Here is a 21238-nt window from a genome sequence, read left to right as displayed (position 1 = left end):
TATTCTGTTTATAAGCTTATAATAAGAAAAAAAAAATTTTGTGTGGAATTTATTTTTAGGAGTAGCAGTAAAGGATGTAACATTGGCAGTTTAGATGACAACTGTATAAAGTAAGCAAGTAGGAGTATCTCCGCTGCTCAAAGAGTGACTTCATTGGCTTCAGCGTTTCTGTTAAGATCTGAAAAAGAGCTCTGAGCAGCAAAATATTTTTTATAGAATCATGGAAGTCATTTACCGATGTTTTAAACCATAGCTAACTTTAAATATTTTTGCAATGTGATATTGCATTCCTGTGACAAAAAGCATCTTTCAGTGTTTTAGTTTGTTTTGTAAATCTATTTCGTATTCCTCTTAATATTTAGTTGTATATATTTCTGAATTGTAGCTCCTAAATTTCTAATTTCTGAAAAAGAATTTATTTGAGGTTTTAGTTGATCTGCTGTTGCTGAAAAGAATATAGCGAATGCATACTTATTTTGTCGTAATCCTAAGTCTTATTCGTTAGCCTTGGCACTTAATTCTTTTATTCTGTTTGTTTGTAATAATAAAACAGTTTTTTATTCTATTCTGTATGCTTCTTATTTGTTTTAGAATTCATATAATTCTGATATGACCTGAGAGCATCACGTATGAATGCTATCGCCTGTTTCGAATTTTCCAGCATGATTTTTTTAGCTTACTTATTAAAAATTAATTCCCATTTATATTTCAGGGCTAAAATATAAATTGATATACTTCTGAAAGGAAACCTAGACATATATCTCATTTTTTTAAAATTTGTAATTTGTAAACTGTGATTTTTAATAACTGTTAATTCATTTAATTGAATTTCTTATTTAATATTTGTATATAATGGTGTTTATGATAAAAAAATATTCTTGTATTTTTTCCATGATTTTCAAGTCCAAAGAATATGGTTTGATCTTCGAGTAATTCACTAATGTCTCTTTTTAATAATTAGTTCAAAATGAAAGGTGTTTCTAAAATTTTGGCGTCAAGACCAGCATGTCTCATCGGTATAGCCTGTTGTTTGTATTTTTTCGTTAATATAAATTAATACTATTCCCAACGGTAAATGAAGTCCAAAAACAAAAGATATTGATACTTTGATAGCTGAATTTCAAAAGTATCATCATTATGCCTAAACTTCCCTTGATTTTTCATTAATATTTTCGCGAATATATAACTCAATCAATATTTATCACATTGATGGATTGGGTCCACATTTGTGACATAGCTTGTAATTCGCTACATGCCAGATTAATGTATAAGACTGTTTGGTTTTTTATTACCTTCACGGGAGCATGGATGGGCAGACAGTTACAATTCAATTTGAATGTCTGTATCCTAATGTTGTGCTGGTGAAATATTTTGGTTCAAAAGTCCAATGCTAATATTCATATGTCGAGCTCGGTTGCTTTTGAATTATCACTTTGAAAGTCAAAAGTAAATTTGGAATAAAAATATCTTTAAAGCAGAGAGATGACAAAAATTCCAAAGCCTAAATTATTCAATAATTTACCAGAAAATTTTATTCCGATAAAGGTTTGATCAGATCTCAAAGGGTATCAGATCTTTGCAAAATTAAGCTGAATTATTTTCCAAATCCCAACTTAGGTGAAACGTGCCCACAAAAATGAATTTTGAGGTGATTCTACTACCAATAGTTTCACCATTTCTAAATTACAAACCTTTAAATTATATAATAATCATCACATAATTAGTAATGATGGGATAATTTTTAAATTATTTTGAATAATAATTTTAATTCTTTGGTTAAATAGAAAAAATGTTAATGTAATTATCAACAATTAGTTCTTAAATCGTGAATTAATCATTCTAGAATTTTGACTGTCGCTTTCATCATCCACATTTTAAATACAATTTCAAAGCAGCGATCATTGCAATGGTATTTTGTTTTATAATGTTAATTACAATATAATGAAACATCACAGGCTTTGGCTTCCACTTTTATTTCTACAAAAATATCCGAAGAAATTAATTTCTAGTAAGAAAAATAGTATAAATGAAATTTATTTTGCATTGCTTGACACAATAAACCTAATGCTGAAAACATATGAATTCTAAATTTATATACAATCTTCCATTTTAACAAATTCAAGCAATACAATATTTTTCATTTTAAACAACAAGACAATAATGTTCAACGTTCAAACGTTCTCACTTACAGAATCACAAAGATTAGAATTTCATCAATTTTAGGGAATAAGCAATAGCCCCTAAGAAGAACGGTGCATTGAAAGATGGATCCTCCTTAGGACAGCTATTGAATAGCCTGATCTTAATTTTAGGCTGAAGATCGAATAGTCTAAAATTCTTACTGTTAAAACTTCGAATCTCGGTTCGTCGCAGCTCTGGTAATAATGTATTTATATCTAAATATGATAAATAGGGTTGATACTATATAGAGATTTAGACCATATTTAGGAATACTTTAATTAGGTCAAAAAACAAAAATCATACTTTTTTTCTAATTTGATGCAAAGGCGGGAAAAAAAATAAGGTCTGTGATCGAGGCATATATGAAAACTATAGAGACAGTATAAACTTGTACTAATATGAACGCGACCTTCGCAAAGATTATACACAAAGACACAATAAAATCATTATTTAAAACAAATTTTTTCTCTTACTCTGCTTCGGGACTTGCATACAAAAAGTGCTGAGACAACTTCCGCGGTTACAAGAAGGAAATTTCTCATTTAACCGATATTATTACATGACACCTAAATTATAACAAAGAAGCTCTGATGAATAGAGGATTGGAATAACAGAATTTCTCCTTTTGTAACCCGCACTGTTTACATTTAAGATTTATAACAGGTCAAGGCATAAGTTTTAGAAGTTTAAAAAAGTTTCGAGTGATTACAAGTAAGGTTTTATTTTTTTTTTTTTTTAAATAAGCAAATGTTTGAACCTTTTTTCAAGCGTCAAAATCCAAAGCTGTGTTTTTAATAATCATTAAAGAAGAAATGGTAAGAACTGAAATATTCAACATTTAGAGAATGCTGATAGAAATCTTTTTAGAAGGAATGCGGTAAAAAAAATTAATTGAGCGATAGAACTATCTTTTGAATATTTGGGATTATCGTCAGTGAATACAATTTAATGTCTAAATTTTTATATTTAGTCGAAGAACAAAATCTAATGAATGGTTATGAAATCCCGAGATATAGATATTTCATTCTGAAGGATGAAATTTAATATATAAAAAAGAAAAGTATTAATGTATTTAGTTTTTCATTCATATGAAAAATTTGAGCTTCGAAAAAATTTGACGAAATATTTACAAAGAAAAGTACAAGGAATAAGCGATCATCTATTCTTTTCAGAGAAAACTACGCTATATATGTGAAGTAGAATTAAATATGGAAGAAGAACAAAAGAAACATTCACCGGTTCTTCAGAGAGAAGGAACATTTCAGTGCGAAATATGTGGATTAAACAGTAGTAATAGAACAGCGTTTAATAGTCATTTATCTTGTCATTCGAACTTGAAACCACATTTATGTGAAACTTGTGGTAAAGCATTCAAAAGAAGAAGTAATTTAAAAGTGCATACACGCATTCATACAAAAGAAAAACCTTATGTATCTGAAGTCTGTAATAAAACATTCAATACAAGAACTACATTAAGACACCATTTGAGTATTCATACAAAAGATAAACCTCATGTCTGCGATATTTGTAATAAAGCATTCGCTCGTGTATCTAGTTTAAAGGAACATTTACGCATTCATACAAAAGAACAACCTTATGTTTGTGAATTCTGTGGCAAAAATTTTTCACAATTAATCGTTTTAAAAAGACATTTACGCATTCATACAAGAGAAAAACCTTTTGTTTATGAAGTTTGTAGTAAAGCATTCACCGAAAGAGGTGCATTAACCAAACATTTACGGATTCATTCAAAGGAAAAACCTTTTGTTTGTGAAGTCTGTAAAAAAGCTTTTTCTGATTTATCTAATTTAAGAACACATTTACGCACTCATAAAGGAGAAAAGCCCTACGTTTGTGAAGTTTGTGGCAATAAATTCAGTGATAAAGCTAATTTCGGGAGACATTTACGTATGCATACAAAAGAAAAGCCTTATGTCTGCGAAGTTTGTGAAAAAGCATTCAGCAAAAGAAGGAGTTTAACAAAACATTTACGTGCCCATACACGAGAAGAAATTTAACATGTGAATCTTGAGCGAAGTTTTATTCCTTAAAAGTTATTTTTGAAACAATTTCTTTCTAATGTAAACGAAAATTTACTATTAATGCAGACTATGGATATGCTTTTTGTGCATCATGTAACTAATTTTAAGAGTTTGCTGATAATTTAAAATTTCTCACATCTAAGTTTGAATATATGTTATAAGCTCATTATAGAAATATGTGGAGGAACATACTGAAGGAATCGCTGGATAAACCAATAAAACCTGGTAAAATTCCTGTGCTTTCTATAACCAATATGCATAAATTCGATATTACACATGTATTTTTGTTTATCGAGCGTGGATAAATTTCATACTTTGTATAACAAACAATGCACAAATCTTCGTATTTTATATGGAAAAATATACTTAATTTATCCTCGACCGGAATTCAGTTTCCGTAACAAACTACAATGTGACTGCTTTTAAACCCAAAAATGGGAAAATAATGAATAGCATGATTTTTAAGCACAAAGTAATCAATGAGAATGGTGATTTTAAATTGAGAGCCAATGACAACTGTGAATTTTAAAGCACATGCTGTGTTAGTTTCGAATTAGACGATGGAAATTAACGAAGTGTGTGAATTGACCAGTGCAGAACAGGTAAAGTGTTCCCATTCTGATTACGCTGATAGCTAATTATATACTGTTGTTATTTAAGCTATTTAGAATTCTTATTAAAGCCATTATTCAATGCAGAAACAACGATGAGTACATTTTGAAAATGTTCTAGACTGTCAATGCTTGTATCAAATAATTTTAATTAATATATTATGTGATGCTGCAATGTTCGGTAAACATGTATCCTAGAATGTGTAGTTTATTTTTCACTTTAATTATTTGATTTTTCCATTAATTTCTAACATTTATAGATTCAACTACTTTTTCGGAGATATCTTGTTCGAAAACAAAATATCAATATTCAGATTTTCTATGATTTTATTGTAAAATAAGTTCTCTAATCGAGTATTTATAATCTGGTGTTTTCCTATGTAAATGTCTATTGTGTTTTTGTAATATTTTTTATTCATTTTCAGTTTCCATATTTCCATTAGAAACTCCACATGAATGACATTGCAGAAGTCAGTCTTTCTCGGATGCGGTAATCCTCATGGATGATAACATTTTGTCATATCTGTCCGGCTTCTTTAAATAAAGGTTGTGTGAAGGTAGTAATTCCACCCATCCCTTTGAAATCTGTTCTACTAACGTATATCCCATTAAATAACCGACTTATATACAGGCTTAAATCATCAGACTGAATGAATCTTCATTATCAGGATTTTAAGGAAAACCCTCGATTTCTTCACGTTTCACTCCATCAACTGCTGTTGGAAGTATGATTATTACTTTTAGCAGTCACTGCATTCATTACTACGATATATATATTTGTAAATGCTCATTTTATTGTGATAATGATCTTAATCCAATTTTTGTTTTAAATAAATGATTTATATTCTATACTTTTAAGTGTCTTATTTATAATAATACTTATATACTGCTATATTTTCATAATATCACTTATGTGTATGATTGCATATCCGCATTCAAGTATTCCAATGAGAGATTTTGTTTAGTCAAGAAAAAAATTAATTTAAGTAATTAAGGCCTGTTTAAAATTTGGCAAGTTAGAGCAATGTAAGAAATTAATTTAAGTAATTCACATGGTAAATTTTTAAAAAATGTTTAAAAATTCTTATAAATATTATCATTGAATATACTTAAAAGTTTTTCAAAATATTTGTATATAACTGATAAAACCCAGCCGCGGTTCAAAATTACGAGGTCCGTCCCAAAATAGCCCTAGTGTTGCTTTAGAAACGAGAAGTTAATATAACGAAACTATACAATCTTGAGTTATTTCGTTTGCTAATAACGAACGAAGTTCTACCGACTGTCTACTTGTCGATCGATTAACTCCAAATTTAATACATATCTAATAATAAAATCATGCATCAAATTTTTAACTGCTAATTTTTTTAAAAATTTTGTTGAATTACAAAAATGAGCTGATACATATTTCTGTTTGTAGGATTTTGTCCAAAATTTGGTACAATTCTAGAGCTGGGAGCAATTATTGCATACTATATTTCATTTGTCTAGCACTGCGCTTTAGGGTATGCGATTTCCGAGACATGATTTTAAATATTTATTTCTTTAATATACTGGATGCTCCTATTCGCAAATAGCATCACCTACAATACATTCTGTTAATAAACTTAAAGTAAGTAAAAAAAAAAAAAAAATTAGGAAACTAAAAGAGTTTTGTGTGGAATTTACTTTCAGGAGTAGCAGTAAATGATGTACAGAGGCGTAATGTTAGCTGCATGTTAGATGAAAACTGTATACAGTATACAAGTAGGAGAAGCACTTCTCCTGAAAGAGTGACTTCATTGGCTTTCATTGTCTTTCTGTTAAAACCTGAAAATACCTTCTGAGCAGAATAATATTTTTTGCAGAATCATGGCAGTCATTTAATGATATCTTAAATAAGAGAGAATGTTGGATATTCTTAAAACGTGCTAAAACATTTTTGTAGCATTAAGTTATGTATGTGATTGCGTTCTATTCTGATAACGCGTTCAGAAGAATTTACGATTCTAGTTTGAGACTGTAAAAGGCGCGAAAATCTTGCATACTATTATTTTTCGAAATAAAAGTCTAAATTTATTGTTTGAGCTGGTGCTGATTTGACAAAGTAATTAATCAAAAGCAAAAAAGGTCAATCAAATTCTTTGTGGTTCGGAGATTCGATTCGTTTGGACGAACAATCTTATTCAAATGCAATAGAACTGAGCGGGGGGGGAAAAAAAGCATTTTCAACCGAAATTTGGTTTTGTATTGAAAAATGAATAAACTTTATCGGGTTAAATATAATTTGACCTAGTGTGTGTTTTGTTCATTTTTTATTTGCCACTTTGTAATTTTTGCCTCCGAATTTTGTGTACTAAAAATCCTTGAAAAAAATAAAACAGATCCAGACAGAACAAAAAAATTTCATTGTGAATTTTGTTCACTAAAGGGCAATTGTAAACCATACTATACTATAAAACACTTTCATTCGCATTGTGTTTGCATCTAAAGCACATCCCATTTTAGCAGTTGACTTATATTGAGCTAATTACTTATTAATTGTTCGAAGCTTAAGAACGATTTATCGAGAAATGTTATACTTAATACTATATTCAGTTTAGTATTGAAAGTCTCTTTTTTTACTTTGTATACGATGTATAGGAAAAGTATTGCAAACGTCAGCGAATCGATATTTTGACGAGTATTCAGGTTTCAGACTTCCCCAATTTTGAAAAATATAATCTTGTAATTATGTTTGTCTGTGAACACGATAACTCAAAAATGATTTGAGCCAGACAACTGAAATTTGGTATATGGAATTACGATTCATTTTCTAGATTGTTGTGCAATTTTGAACGAAATCCATTCAGAGGAAATCTGACTATTTGGTTGTTCGAGTATAAGTGAACTTAATAATTCTGTAGCGCAAACAGCAAAAAAGATAATATCCACTACATACTTTTAGAATCTAAATTATAGATTTTCTTTTTATCAAACTTCGAATCAAATCTCCGAAAGAGTTGGCCGTCTGTCGGTCTTTCCTTTCGAATGAATGTAAACTCGATGACTCATACCCAGGAAGATTTAAATCAATGAGATTTGGTATGCTATCTTATTACAAAATTGTAATACCGTGCCATATTTTGCTCCATTCTGTTGGTAAAATAATCTTTCATAATTCATATGTATACGATATGTTTAGCAAAGATTCTAGATTCACTACAAAGATCTGTAATTCGTAACCATCTTCCACCAATTCCACGCAAGGAATTCACAGCTTTACACAAGGTCCACAGTTTTATGCGAAAGAGGAAAATGAATCATTTTACAGAAGAATGTACGAGAACGCTTCGGGGAGATTACCCTTACTTGCGTTTGATCTGTTCACTTTCAGAACAATTGTAAACAATATCTAAGGATTTCTTATGAAATGTAAGTCTCTTCAAACAGCAACGTAGCATATTTTTTTGGCTGCTTATTTTTCGTAAACCTGATCAAAGCGATCAGGTCCTATATATTTCGTAGAATTGAAATATAAAATACTCGAGAGTAAAATGGAACCTCTTGTTTCATATTAATTTGCAAAGTTTGAATTACTATTGAAAAAAAAAATTAACTTATTGATGCAAGCCTAGTCTATGCTCTAAGAAGATATTTTCTTTGATTTTCACTTTCAAATTTAATATTTCAAAGTACATACTTAATTTTAAAAAACAATTATTAATATATCAGTCGAAGATAATTCGACCATTTTTTTATTTTTTCCATAAATATTGCTATTTGATATGTATGAACACTATAAACATATGCATGAAACCGTAAAAACTATTTCTAATACATTTTCTTATTTTTCCCATTAATGTTGCGATTTGTCAAGAATACTAACACTGCCTTCGCAAGAAATCATACTCAAAGACACCATGAAATGATTTTTTAGATCCTTTTTTTTTTTAATTTTACGATGGGTTCAAGGCCCTTACAAAAATGGGTGAGACAACTATTCCGGTTATGATAAGAATCTATCTCATTTAACGGAGACCATGACATGACGCGTAAACATTATCAAAGAAGATTTGATTAGTAACGGATTGGGATAACAGCTTTTGTCGCTATATATCTCACTCCGTTTACATCCAAGATTCCAGATTAATTACAGGTCAAGTCATGAATTTTTGAAAATTTTAAAAAGTTTCGAGTCGTTTCAAGTGATTCATATTTTAAATTATTTATTATTCAAAGCTATTTTTATCATTTAAAAAAAAAAGGTTGATTCTTTCTTCCTCCTTCCAAGAGGTGGCGCTGCTATCTGATTGGTTGGGGTGGATAGAGGTCAGAATAAGAGAAAACGGAACTAGACCTAAATCCGCGCTTGTACACAACCCCCGATAGACAAGGCCTTTGCGGGTTTCTGTGACGTCACAACGAGACGGTACACTCCATTCCCTTAACATCAAGTCTCTGCGCGCTAGAGAGTAAAGAGAAATTACTTTTCACTTGTTAATATCATTTCACATGCTTCCATATCATGCAATTCAACACACATATATTGTAGAATTCATTAATAATTAAAATGCAGCCGCTTTCCACATCACCCTGGAGGTACGGTGCTTGGTATGCATTACCTTTTTTGCATTAAGTGCAGGGCAGGTTTCCCAGTAGGTGTATCTCCCCTAGATTTAAAACTATTATCTTCATTCATTACATCATTAAAAATTATATCTGTTGCAAAATATTTTTGATTAGAAAATTTCAAAATTTCTTCTTCATATATGGTACATAAATTTTTAAGTTATAATATAAAAAATACATTTGCAATGCTTTTGTTCATTAATTTCAAAACAATTAAATACAATAATGGTTTTATGAATATTTGCCGTGGCGTCAACTCCAAGAAAGCAATAAAAACAATATTTCATGAAACAGTATTCTATTCAAAAAAATATCCAATAAATCTTTGAAACATTAGAAGAGCTTTCTTATTTAACTATATATTTTATCATTACTTTGTTAGAAATATCCTTACTAAATTTATCAAATTTTCTTTCCTTTCCGGTTTTAGAAGAGCTTTTCAAACTATCATGTAATTATTCAATAATGCATTGACTGCAGACCAGACTGCCAATCTATAAACATTTTCCGGTTTATGTCCTGAAATGCCTTTGAATTTGAAATAATCATGTACTTCTTCATTCACTACATCATTAAAAATTACATCTGTTGCAAAATATTTTTGATTAGAAAATTTCAAAATTTCTTATTCACATAAGGTACAGAAGTTCTGAATTATAATCAGAGCCGGCCTTAAATATAAAGGAGATTGGGTGCAAGAAACCATTTGGAGCCGCAATTTTTTTTAAAGTAAAAAAAAAAAAATTACAAACATTATATATAATGCTATTGCGTGTATATTTGTTTAATGAATTTGTTTTTGCTTTTAATTACTTCAGAAAAATCACCATTTTTTTTTCAATGATTTGTGCAGCAAATGCTTGTAAGCTTCTTCACGCCTTGATCAACTACACTTCTTCCTTACTTTTAATTTGCTGAATTTAATTTGAAATTTTTTATATCAGTGATTAAATTGACACATTTTTAAATCTACCTTCTCTCTGTACAATGAGAATATCAATTGCTGTGATATTTTTAATACCCAAATTCTTTAACTTCATCTTCTTTTATTTCCGAATATGATCTTTTTCTTTTTCAAATTCGTGTTTTAAGAAAATTTTCTGAATTATTCAAATTGCATTTTATCACTTTTGATTCGTCTAAAAATGTGTTGAATTTTGTACTTAAATTTTGAACTTCAGTTTTAATTTTACTGATCAATTTAAAAGCCGAATAAAAAACAACTGTTTTTAGTTGAAATAATTCATTGGTAGTGTTAATTTTGGGCAATATTGAAAACTATACTATTAAGTATAAAATAAATGGCATTTCTTTTATTGATTCCAATATTTTTACTTCGCATACCGCTGTACTATCTCTATTTACCTCAATAAATTCTTCTAGGACATTACAAATTTTTTCAAACTGTGTATACATTGCTTTAACTGAATCCATTCTGGCTTCCCAAAGGGTATAAAAAAGCATAGACAAGTTGTAATATCCAAAAAAAAAAAAAAATAAATAAAAAAAAAATAAATTAAAATATATATTGCTGGAAATGGTATCACAAATTAATAAATTTAAAAAGTATGATGTGCAAGACATATAAATTGCATATGGATTTAGAGCAACTATTCTAAATTGCAAAACTATTCTAATTGCAATTCATTGCTCTAATATTTCATTTAAAGTGTTGATGTTATTGATTTTTATAGGTAAAGAAGAAATGTTTGGAATATTTGACAAGCTTGTTTTTCCAACAAAAGCTGACACCTCTAATAAATCATTTATTACAACAGACAAGGCAATTTCAGGACCAGAACTTAATTCAATACTCACGAATAAAATTTTGTTTTCTTTATGAATGATATTCCAGAAATTTTTCAAATTTACTAAAGAAATGCGCTGCTTTAGTTCTTCCAAATTTTTAAATTCTCTTGTCTCATCGTATTTCTTTTTTTCTGTTATGCTTTCCTGGAGAGTTTTCTTTATATATTGTTGCTCCAATTTCATCTTTTTTATTTCTGGATTTTCCCTATGAAATGTTGAAGATGACATGTAAGTGGCACAATTTGGCATCTGAGATGGAATTGCTCCAATCACTAGTCTCGGATATTTAAGAGGGGCACTTAATAATTTTCCTGACTTCGAATCAAATAGACTAGTTTCTCTTTCAATATCATTTTTTAAAAATGTAATTCACAGACCTACAGTAAAGGAAATTATTCGTAAATATTGACTTCCTTTAATGTTTAATTTAAATACAGTAAGAAATATACAACATAAAACAATATATAATTACTCTCGTGCTTTTATCGTTATGTTATATAATAAAATTTAACTATATAAACGTAATTATAGATATAATAGTAAACAAAGCATGTAAATATAATTTTATTTCTGGATTTTCCCTATGAAATTTTGAAGATGACATGTAAGCGGCACATATTGGCATCCGAGATGGAATTGCTCCAATCACTAGTCTTGGATATTTAAGAGGGGCACTTAATAATTTTCCTGACTTCGAATCAAATAGACTAGGTTCTCTTTCAATATCATTTTTTTAATGTAATTCACAGACCTACAGTAAAGGAAATTATTCGTAAATATTGACTTCCTTTAATGTTTAATTTAAATACAGTAACAAATATACAACATAAAACAATATATAATTATTATTGTTTACTCTCATGCTTTTATCGTTGTTATATAATAAAATTTAACTATATAAACGTAATTATAGATATAATAGTAAATAAAGCATGTAAACATAATTACGGCAAATACACTGGTGGACAAAATTAAGAGATGGAAGACATTTTCCCAAACATCTCAAAAAATACTGAATATAAATAAATGAAATTTGGTATGGATATAGCTTATACCATGGTAATAAAGTATGCAAAACAAAAATGAAAGTGCCATTCACTGGCAAGACCTATTGCCAATAAATCCAATGTAGTCTGAACTTAAGGATAAAAGATGACAATAAAAGTGAGGCTTGTACAGTGTGTGTTGCCTCTAGTATGGTGTATGGTCACCCCTGACAGACAGACAGCATGCACAACGAGTATGCATGCTGTTAATAAGGGATTTCAGGAGGGGTTGTGGAAGACCCTTCCATTCTTCCACCAGAGCAATTTTTAACTCTAGAATGGTTCTGGGGGGAGGTTGGCGCATCGCAATAACTCTCCCAAGAGCATCCCAAGCATGTTCAATAGGATTCAGGTCAGGGGATTTGGCTGGCCAATCCATTCGTTGAATGTCCTCGCTTTCCAGATACTCATCAACCATGAGAGCCCTATGTGGTCGCGCATTTTCGTCCATAAAAATGAACTCAGGGCCAACAGCGCCACTGAAAAGACGCACATAGGGCTCTAGGACCTCCTGCCTATACCTCTGGGCATTCACGGAACCATTGTCAAACACATGGAGCGGTGTGCGGGTATCTTGAATGATCCCTGCCCAAACCATGAGTCCTCCACCAGCATAATGGTCCCTTTCGATAATGTTGCTGGAATGGTATCGGGTTCCATGTTCCCTCCATATCAATAACCGTCCAGAATCAGGTTGTAGACTGAATCTGGACTCATCTGTGAAGAGAATATTAGCCCATTGAAGCTGTGTCCAATTCTGATGTTGTCTGCACCATTCTGCACGCGCTCTTTTGTGGGAAGGAGTGAGTGGGATGCAAATAGCGGGCTTCCTGGCATACAGCCCTCTTTCATGGAGTCTTCTGGAAACTGTCTTACTCGAAATTGATGTTCCTGTAGCAACCGCGAGGTCCCTAGACAATTGAGTGGCTGTAGCCGTCCTCTGACGCTTAGCTGAAACGAACAAATACCGGTCTTCATTGGCCGTTGTAGCCCTCGGGCGACCTTGTCCTGGTCGTCTGCATACTGTCCCACTAGTTTTAAATTGACTCCACAAATTGGAAATGACGCTTGGTGTTATATCCAATTTCCTAGCAACCTGAGCTTGGGACTGACCTGCCTCAAGTATACCCACAATTATCCACCTCATACCGTCGTCTAAACGATGATGTTCACTCATTTCACCTAAAAACCAGCAAGAAACAACACGATTATTCAAAAAATGCACTAAAATCTGCAACTGTGTTGAAGAGTGGAATGAGATGAACAGCTCGATGCGGACTTTTATACCTCCTGCTGGCTTAGCAACGCCCACAAGAATACGTAAACTTATCCCAGGGCCAATACGCTACAGTGACCATATATGGCAATCAACTGTCCATGTTTTGTGCGGTATTTTTAGAGAAAAGTGCGAAAATGCTTTCCATCTCTTAATTTTGTCCACCAGTGTATTATAATTATTATTGACAGTAATTACAGACATTATTACCTGTATTACAGCATTTTATAAAATAATTCTTTTCATAACGCACTTGATTAAAATCACGAATAATGGATATTACTTAGCTGTTAAATTTCTAATGTGAGAATAAATGATTTTTCATTTAGAAACATTAAGCATTAGTTTAAAATAATTAAATAAGCTTACCCTACTATGCTGCGTCGGATAAAATCCTTCACGATGTATAGCACTTAACCATTTCTTTTTAAGCTCTTCATTTTTAGTAAAGGCAAAAACACTTACTCTTGGGCCATTCCTGTAATTTCCATTACAGTTTGGAACACAACAGATCAAAGGCATTTCTATTCCTTATTTTTAGTAATCCAAATGATTTTTCTTGCAAATAAGAAATGGCACTTCCTATCTACTCAAACACAGGAGGGCCACTGGCTAAAACATGGCGTGGGAGGAAAAGAGTTCGTTTCTTATCAGTAAACTTGAAGAGGGTGAAATTCCTCCCTCGGTCCTCCAATTCGCACCCACTCGTGTAATCTCTCGGAGCGACGTCATTACTTTCTGTGACGTAAGTTTTCCGGCCTTGTCTAACGGGGGTCGTGGCTTGTAACAATTTGCCAAAGGCAAAACTGCGCATTCTCCAAAACAGCGCAGCTTCCTCGAGCAGCAAACGCGCCAATTTACTTTTTTGTTTACCTTATTTTTCGCTTTTGAAAATCTTTGCTTTTGAATGTCTTTTCTGGAATGTTCAAACCAACGGCCCTTTTCAGGGCCTTGATAGAAACATTTGAGTCAAATAAATAAATACACTTGAGTAATTATTCATCTCAAATTTCATATTAGTGAATTTTATAGGAAAAATAAATGTATTAATAATTAGTTTTTTTCCCCTTTGTAATCATAATTCTTTACGGAACAGTATAATATCACTTGAAGTTTCACATGAAAAAAGTATTTATTTTAAAAGCATTAATTTTCAAACCTAAGTGAAAAGAAATTTCATATTATTTAAAAACTCATGCATTAATGAGTATCATGTGAACTTAGAAACAAAATGTGCTTTATTAATACAGTCATATATGAATGAAACTAAAATATTTGAAAAAATTAACTGTGCAAATAAATAATCTTTGTCTATAAATAATCAAGGCTGTTTTGTTTAAAGATGTGTTTTGTTAATAAACTTTCAATGACACAACATTTGGTACTAGACTCTAGAGCCAGCACCAAAATTTTGCTTATAGGGAAAAACAGTTTTTTCAGATTTCTTTGTCAAATTCCTGAGCTGTATTGTTAATGTTGCATGTTCAAAAATGATTGGAAATGTGTCTTTGGAATTATGAAATGTAGATGTCTTTTATTTTTAAGACAGTGTTATTGAATTAAACATAAAGACAGATTATGACATTCTTTTTTATGAAAGTTTATGACAATATTTATATGAAAAATATGATGCTGGAAAAAGTTATGGCACAAGTAAAGAATTCATTATAAATTTCTCACCTGTGTAAATTAATTGATTGGTTTATTTTTTATTATTTAATTAAATACCTAAATTAATTTGAGAGTAGCACAATTTATTTACAAACGTATCCTAGAATACCAAATGCAATACCATGTTATTTGTTTGGGTGGAGTTTTTGTAACATACAGGCAAATATTTTTTGTTTTATATTATAAATAAGCATCAATTGAAAATTTTTCTATTTATTTAAAGAAAAATATGATTTGATTAATGTACTGTTTTATATATTACAGTGCCAGCATGTATTTTTAAGGAATATTTTTAAACATATAGTTGGGTATTTAGTGCTGTTAAAAACATAGATCTGACAATGTAATTATTAAGAAATATGAATACATACAGGTTTGATCACATCAATAAAAAATAAAATTGTATATACATATATCTCAGTTACATAATTCAAATGAATTATGTTAAATTCCAATGAAATGATATTTTAATTTTTTAAAGTTATTCATATTATCATTTTACAGAAAAACTAAAAAATAATACTAAACAGTTTTGAATAATGCATATTTAGCCTTGATATCTGTATCATTGAAACGTTTCATTTGGCTACCCCATTACAAAATTATTGTTAAATCAGTTATTATCTATATGATGCTCATGAAACAGTTAATTGCTTAACCTGAAATAAGAATGTATTTTAGTTCAAACATAATTTGATGGTTCTTTTTATCTTTTTTTTAAATTTTTGAATTCAGTTGTTTTTTTTTTTTTTTTCTTTTTCTTTTTAATAATATAAGATAAGAGCCTAATTCATGCTTCAGAATAAAAGTTAATCATAATTACATGAGAATATAAGTTAATAATTACTATGTAATCTAAATTTGCATATGATTTAATTATTAGAAATATTATATATAATTAAAATTTTATGATTTTAAATGTAAATATAAATTTTTATTAATAAAATAATTTTTAATATTTTTATTTGCTGACAAAATTAGTAAACCATAAAGATTAATATTTAGAGTTCTAAAATATTAAGATATAATAAGAATTTGATCATTGTAAAATCAAGTACATCTAAATAAACAGTGTTAGTAGAAGAAAATATAAAAGCTGTCATTATGTTCTTCAAAATTTAATATAGAAATATAGCCAATAAAAAAAATATATGCTAAAATTTAAAACTTAATTATCAATTTTATTATATATTAGCTGCCTTTGCAGACAGGCTGGTTTGTCAAGATATTGGTTGTATTTAATTTCAATTATATCTAAAATTTGATAGTATAGGTCAAACGACATGAGGCTCAAAACACATACATTCATTTTTATTATTATTATAGTAGAGATTATTCTTTAAAAAATGGATTAAAAGTGATAAATTTTGTGCTTCCTCCTTTTCTGACAGTAAAATAATTTATTATGTAATTTAAAATAGTATTTAAATATATATATATTAAAAGGAAAAAAGAAATTATTTTAAATTGATAGATAATTAGTTACAGATTATAAAATAAAACAATAAAAAATGAATTTTTATGATATTAGAGGTGTTTTTTTATTTAAAAATCTAAACAATACCTTATTTAAAGATTTATATAAGCATGTTTATGTATATTGTTTTTATATTATGTATTATATTATTGTAATATATATATATATATATATATATATATATATATATATATATTATGTATGTAAGCATTTTAAGATATATATGTTTTACTACCTGAAGTATAGAAGTAAGATTTCAAAAAAGATTGGCAAAAAATCATTAATCCTCTTCAAATTATGTTAACCACATCAGTTAGGTGAAAAATTAGTGTTTTTTAATATTTATTTAATTGTTCAATGTCTATTGTTTATAAGTTTAAATCTGTAATAGCAATAATCTTTGGGATCAAAATTTGGAGTTTGATGGCTTAAGAAATTAAAGTTATAAATGGAAATGAAAGCTATAAACCAAAGAAGGATGAGTACAGAAAATGTTTTCATGAGTTTGCTTAATCATAAGTCTGTGATCTATTTGCTAATAAGTAAATTCTATTAATCTATTTAACATTGAATTGCTTTTTAATTAAGTCGGATTTTAAATTTTAAGTGCTAGGGAAATACTACATTCCCCAGAAATATATTTACTGTGAACAAATTATTCCCTCCTTTTAAAATCATTATAAAAAAAGTAAGAAAATATTAAAAATAGCATACTTTATTAAAAATATGAATTTCTTTTAATATTTGCTTTTTTCTGTGTAATATAAGTAAATCTATATGTACAGCACTAATCTAATTAGTGTGGCAAGAAAAAAGAAAGGTGAAATATTATGAGAAAATTTCTGTATTCTTTCTTACAAATAACAGAAATATGACTTAAATTTAGAAAATTTATTCTCATAAACACATTTATTGAAAATTATCTTCTAAATGTGCTTATATTTGTAACATAAAATTTCTCAGAAATTAGATTACAAATAAATACTTATTTACTTTATAATTTCTTTCCATACCAAGGATGAGAAACCCTGTTAAAAAATGCAGAACTTTAAAAATAATAATTTTTTGTGTATATATCAAAAGCAGTGGTAGTAATAATGATGAGAATAATCTTAATTGCATTGTATGCATACAACACTTTTAATGAGAATTTTTCAGAAGTATGCAAGTATACATTTTGAATAATTCAGGGTATTTATGCAAAACAGAATATCTATACAAAGATGTTTATTTTTTTTAAAAATACTGGATTTTAACTAATTTACTCTCACCAGAAATTTATTTCATTGAACTTGATACTATCTAAAAGTTTTACATTTTTTCAATATCTTACTTACTTATATATGTATGTTTATTATCAACATATGTAAACTACCTAAAAATATATGGGAAAATATTTCAGGTACATAAAGTAGGGATTTTCTACATATAATTTACATGCTTAATGATCTGGGGAAAAAAATGACATGAAAAATTTCATAAGAAGTTATTTTATTAATACAGATAAATATTAGTTAGAACTAACATTTAATTCTATATCTGCTTAAATGACATGGACAGTTTCACAAACAGAAATATGTGATGAGTCGTACAAGATTCAAACTATTTAAATCATGTACACACATATGTGTAATTGACTGAAAGATAATATTTTTCAAATTTCAGTTATCTATAAATTGCATTTATAAATAACTGAAAATATTTCAAATCGCTCAAACTAAATTATTAATGCTTTTGATGCTGTATTTAATGCATTTACAAAATATAAATATGAACACAATAAAAAAACCCTTTTTTTAATGAATCATACACTTTCACATTTCTGTTATGTTTAAGAATAATCGAAAGTACATTCAAAATTTTTCCAAAAGAAACTACAATCGTATTTAAGATTAATCAAAAATTTAACATTCACATGTCCGTCATGCTTATAAATAATCGAAACTACATTCAAAATATTTCCAGCACAAACAACAATCCCCTTGCCATTTCTCCCCGCGGAGCAGAATTTTTGGTGCAGCTCCCTCGATGCTTCTACATTTGGCTCGACAGCGCCTTATCCAAAACAACTTGGCAAGGTCGCAGCTAGAGGACTAGACTCTAGGGACAGCACCAAAATTTTGCTCTTAGGGAAAAACATAGGGATTTTCTGATGTTTAGGGAAAACGGAGTTTTTCAGCCCATGTGATTTCTCCGTCAGATTCCTGAACTGTATAATTTTGTATGTTCTCAAATGTTTCGAAATTTGTCTTCGGAATTCTAAAATGTAGATGCCTTTGATTTTAGAATAGTGTTATTGAACTAAATATAACGACGCTTTTTTTTATATAGAAGTTATGACATTATATGAAAAGTAAGATGCTGCAAAAAATTATTGTTCAAATAAAGAATACATTATAGATTTCTAATCCATGTCACCCAAATCATTGATTTATTTTTTATTCCTTTACTTTTTAAATACTTTAATTAATTTGAAAGTAGCTCAGTTTACTTATAAACGTATCTCGGAATACCAAATACAATGTCATATTATTTGTTTAGGTGGAGTTATTGTGACAACAGACAAGTATTTTTTTGTTTTACATTATCAATTGGTAACTATTGAAAGCTTTTGTACTTATTTGAGAAAATTATGATTTGATCAATTTACTGTTATATATATATTTCAGCGCCAATATGCGTTTTTAAGGAATATTTTCAAACACATATAGTTGGGTATGTAATAAATACAGACACAACTATATGTATTAAATACATAGATCTGAAAATGTAATTATGAAGAAATATGGATATATACGAGTCTAATATTTCGATCCCATAAATGAAAAATAAATTTATATATTTAAGTGCATACATTTCAGTTTCATAATTCAAGTGAATTTTATTAAACTATATTGAAATGACATTTAAATTTTTAAAAGTTATTTATATTATTATTTTGCAGTAAATTAATATTACAATTTTGAGTACATGCATACTTAGCCTTGATATCTGTGTCATTGAAATATTTGATGTTTCATTTGACTACCAAATTATTAAATTAGTGTTAAATCAGTTATTATTAAACTGATGATTATGAAGCAGTTAATTGCTTATACTGCTATGAGAATATAATTTAGTTCAAACATAATTTGCTGATCCTTTTTACCTTTCCTTTTTAATTTTAAGTTTTGAATTTTGTTTTTTAATAAATTAAATTGAGAGCCTTACTCATGTCTCAATGAAAACAAAAGTTAATAATTACATTGTAATCTAAATTTGCACGATTTAACTATTGGAAATGTTATACATTGTAATCTAAATTTGCACGATTTAACCATTGGAAATGTTATATATGTAATAGCTTATTGAAAATGTTAAATGAACCTATATTTAAAAAAATTGTGAAAAACTAACAATTTGAAATGATAACATTTATTATTAATGATCAAAAATTTATCCTTTTTTCTTCAATAATATTTTACTAGACTTGTTATTGTCAGCTCCATGCCTTTTGAGGTTTGCTTTTTTTTTTTTTTACTTATTAATATTTAATAATATATATATATAACTGAGATTTTATGATTTGAAATGTTAGTTTTTAATTTTTAATATTTTTATTTGCTGACAACATTTGTAAATCACAGGATCTTATGATGTTTTAAAACTCTTAAAATATTATTAGAATTTTATCATTGTAAAATCAAGCACATCTGAATAACCAGTGTTAGTAGAAGATAAAATATAAAGGCCCAAAGCTGTGATTTTGTTCATTAAAGTTCATTCAGATTATTTTGAGTATGTACTACAATAATGGTTATAAATAATTGAAAACAGGTTCATAATTTTTCAAATTCACACAATAATTACATTTGTAAATGACTGAAAACAGATAATAGTTTTTCAATAACACACTAATTTTATTTATAAATAACTGATAAAATATTTAAAATTATTATGGCTTTTGATGCTGGGTTTAATGCATTAATAAAACATTAATATAAAATTATGCTGGATAATTACACTACTTTTGTTACTGGCTTGCTGATTTAATATTCTGACTTAAAAGATTTAAAGCTATTGCTTTAGATTCACTGGCAGAAAGGACAAATATTTTTTCATGACTTGAAATTTTTTCTTCTTGTTTCTCTGCTGCTTAAGATGTTTGTTGGCAGCACCATTACTTTTGGTTTGAAAAGTAGCAGCATGTGGTTTTAAATTACATCTTAAAGCATTCAAAATGGGCATCATGAAAGAAATTTTTGTTCGAGCAACATTTAATTCTTCTGCCGTAACAAGGGAATCAATAATTTTATTACAATATTTCCTCAGTTTTTCTCGTTGGGCGATAAAGGCATCACAGATTCATTGTTATTTACATACTTTATAAGTGAATCCGATTCATTAAAAGTTAAATTATTTGCTTCATTGGTTGGTCTGGGAGATGAAATTGATGCTATATTTTCATTAAGATTGTAGGTTTCTGCAGCTTCACCAATTATCAATTTTCATCATTGGAAATATTATTTGTTTTCTTATTGTACATGCATACAAAA

The 21238-nt window shown here is 28.7% G+C and overlaps 1 protein-coding gene across 1 annotated transcript in view; it reads left to right on the top strand.

Moving 5' to 3' along the window:
* The first annotated feature begins 3389 nt into the window (after positions 1–3389).
* LOC129972317 (gastrula zinc finger protein XlCGF8.2DB-like) overlaps positions 3390–21238 on the top strand; it is a 41425-nt gene continuing 23576 nt past the window's right edge. The window contains exons 1-2 of the mRNA XM_056086414.1: positions 3390–4124; positions 5278–5324. Of these exons, the coding sequence (XP_055942389.1) occupies positions 3390–4124; positions 5278–5324 (782 nt within the window). The remainder of the gene's footprint in view (positions 4125–5277; positions 5325–21238) is intronic.

This window comes from Argiope bruennichi, chromosome 1 (genome assembly GCF_947563725.1).
Source record: "Argiope bruennichi chromosome 1, qqArgBrue1.1, whole genome shotgun sequence".
Classification (NCBI taxonomy): domain Eukaryota; kingdom Metazoa; phylum Arthropoda; class Arachnida; order Araneae; family Araneidae; genus Argiope; species Argiope bruennichi.
This window is presented reverse-complemented; position numbering and strand designations above follow the sequence as displayed.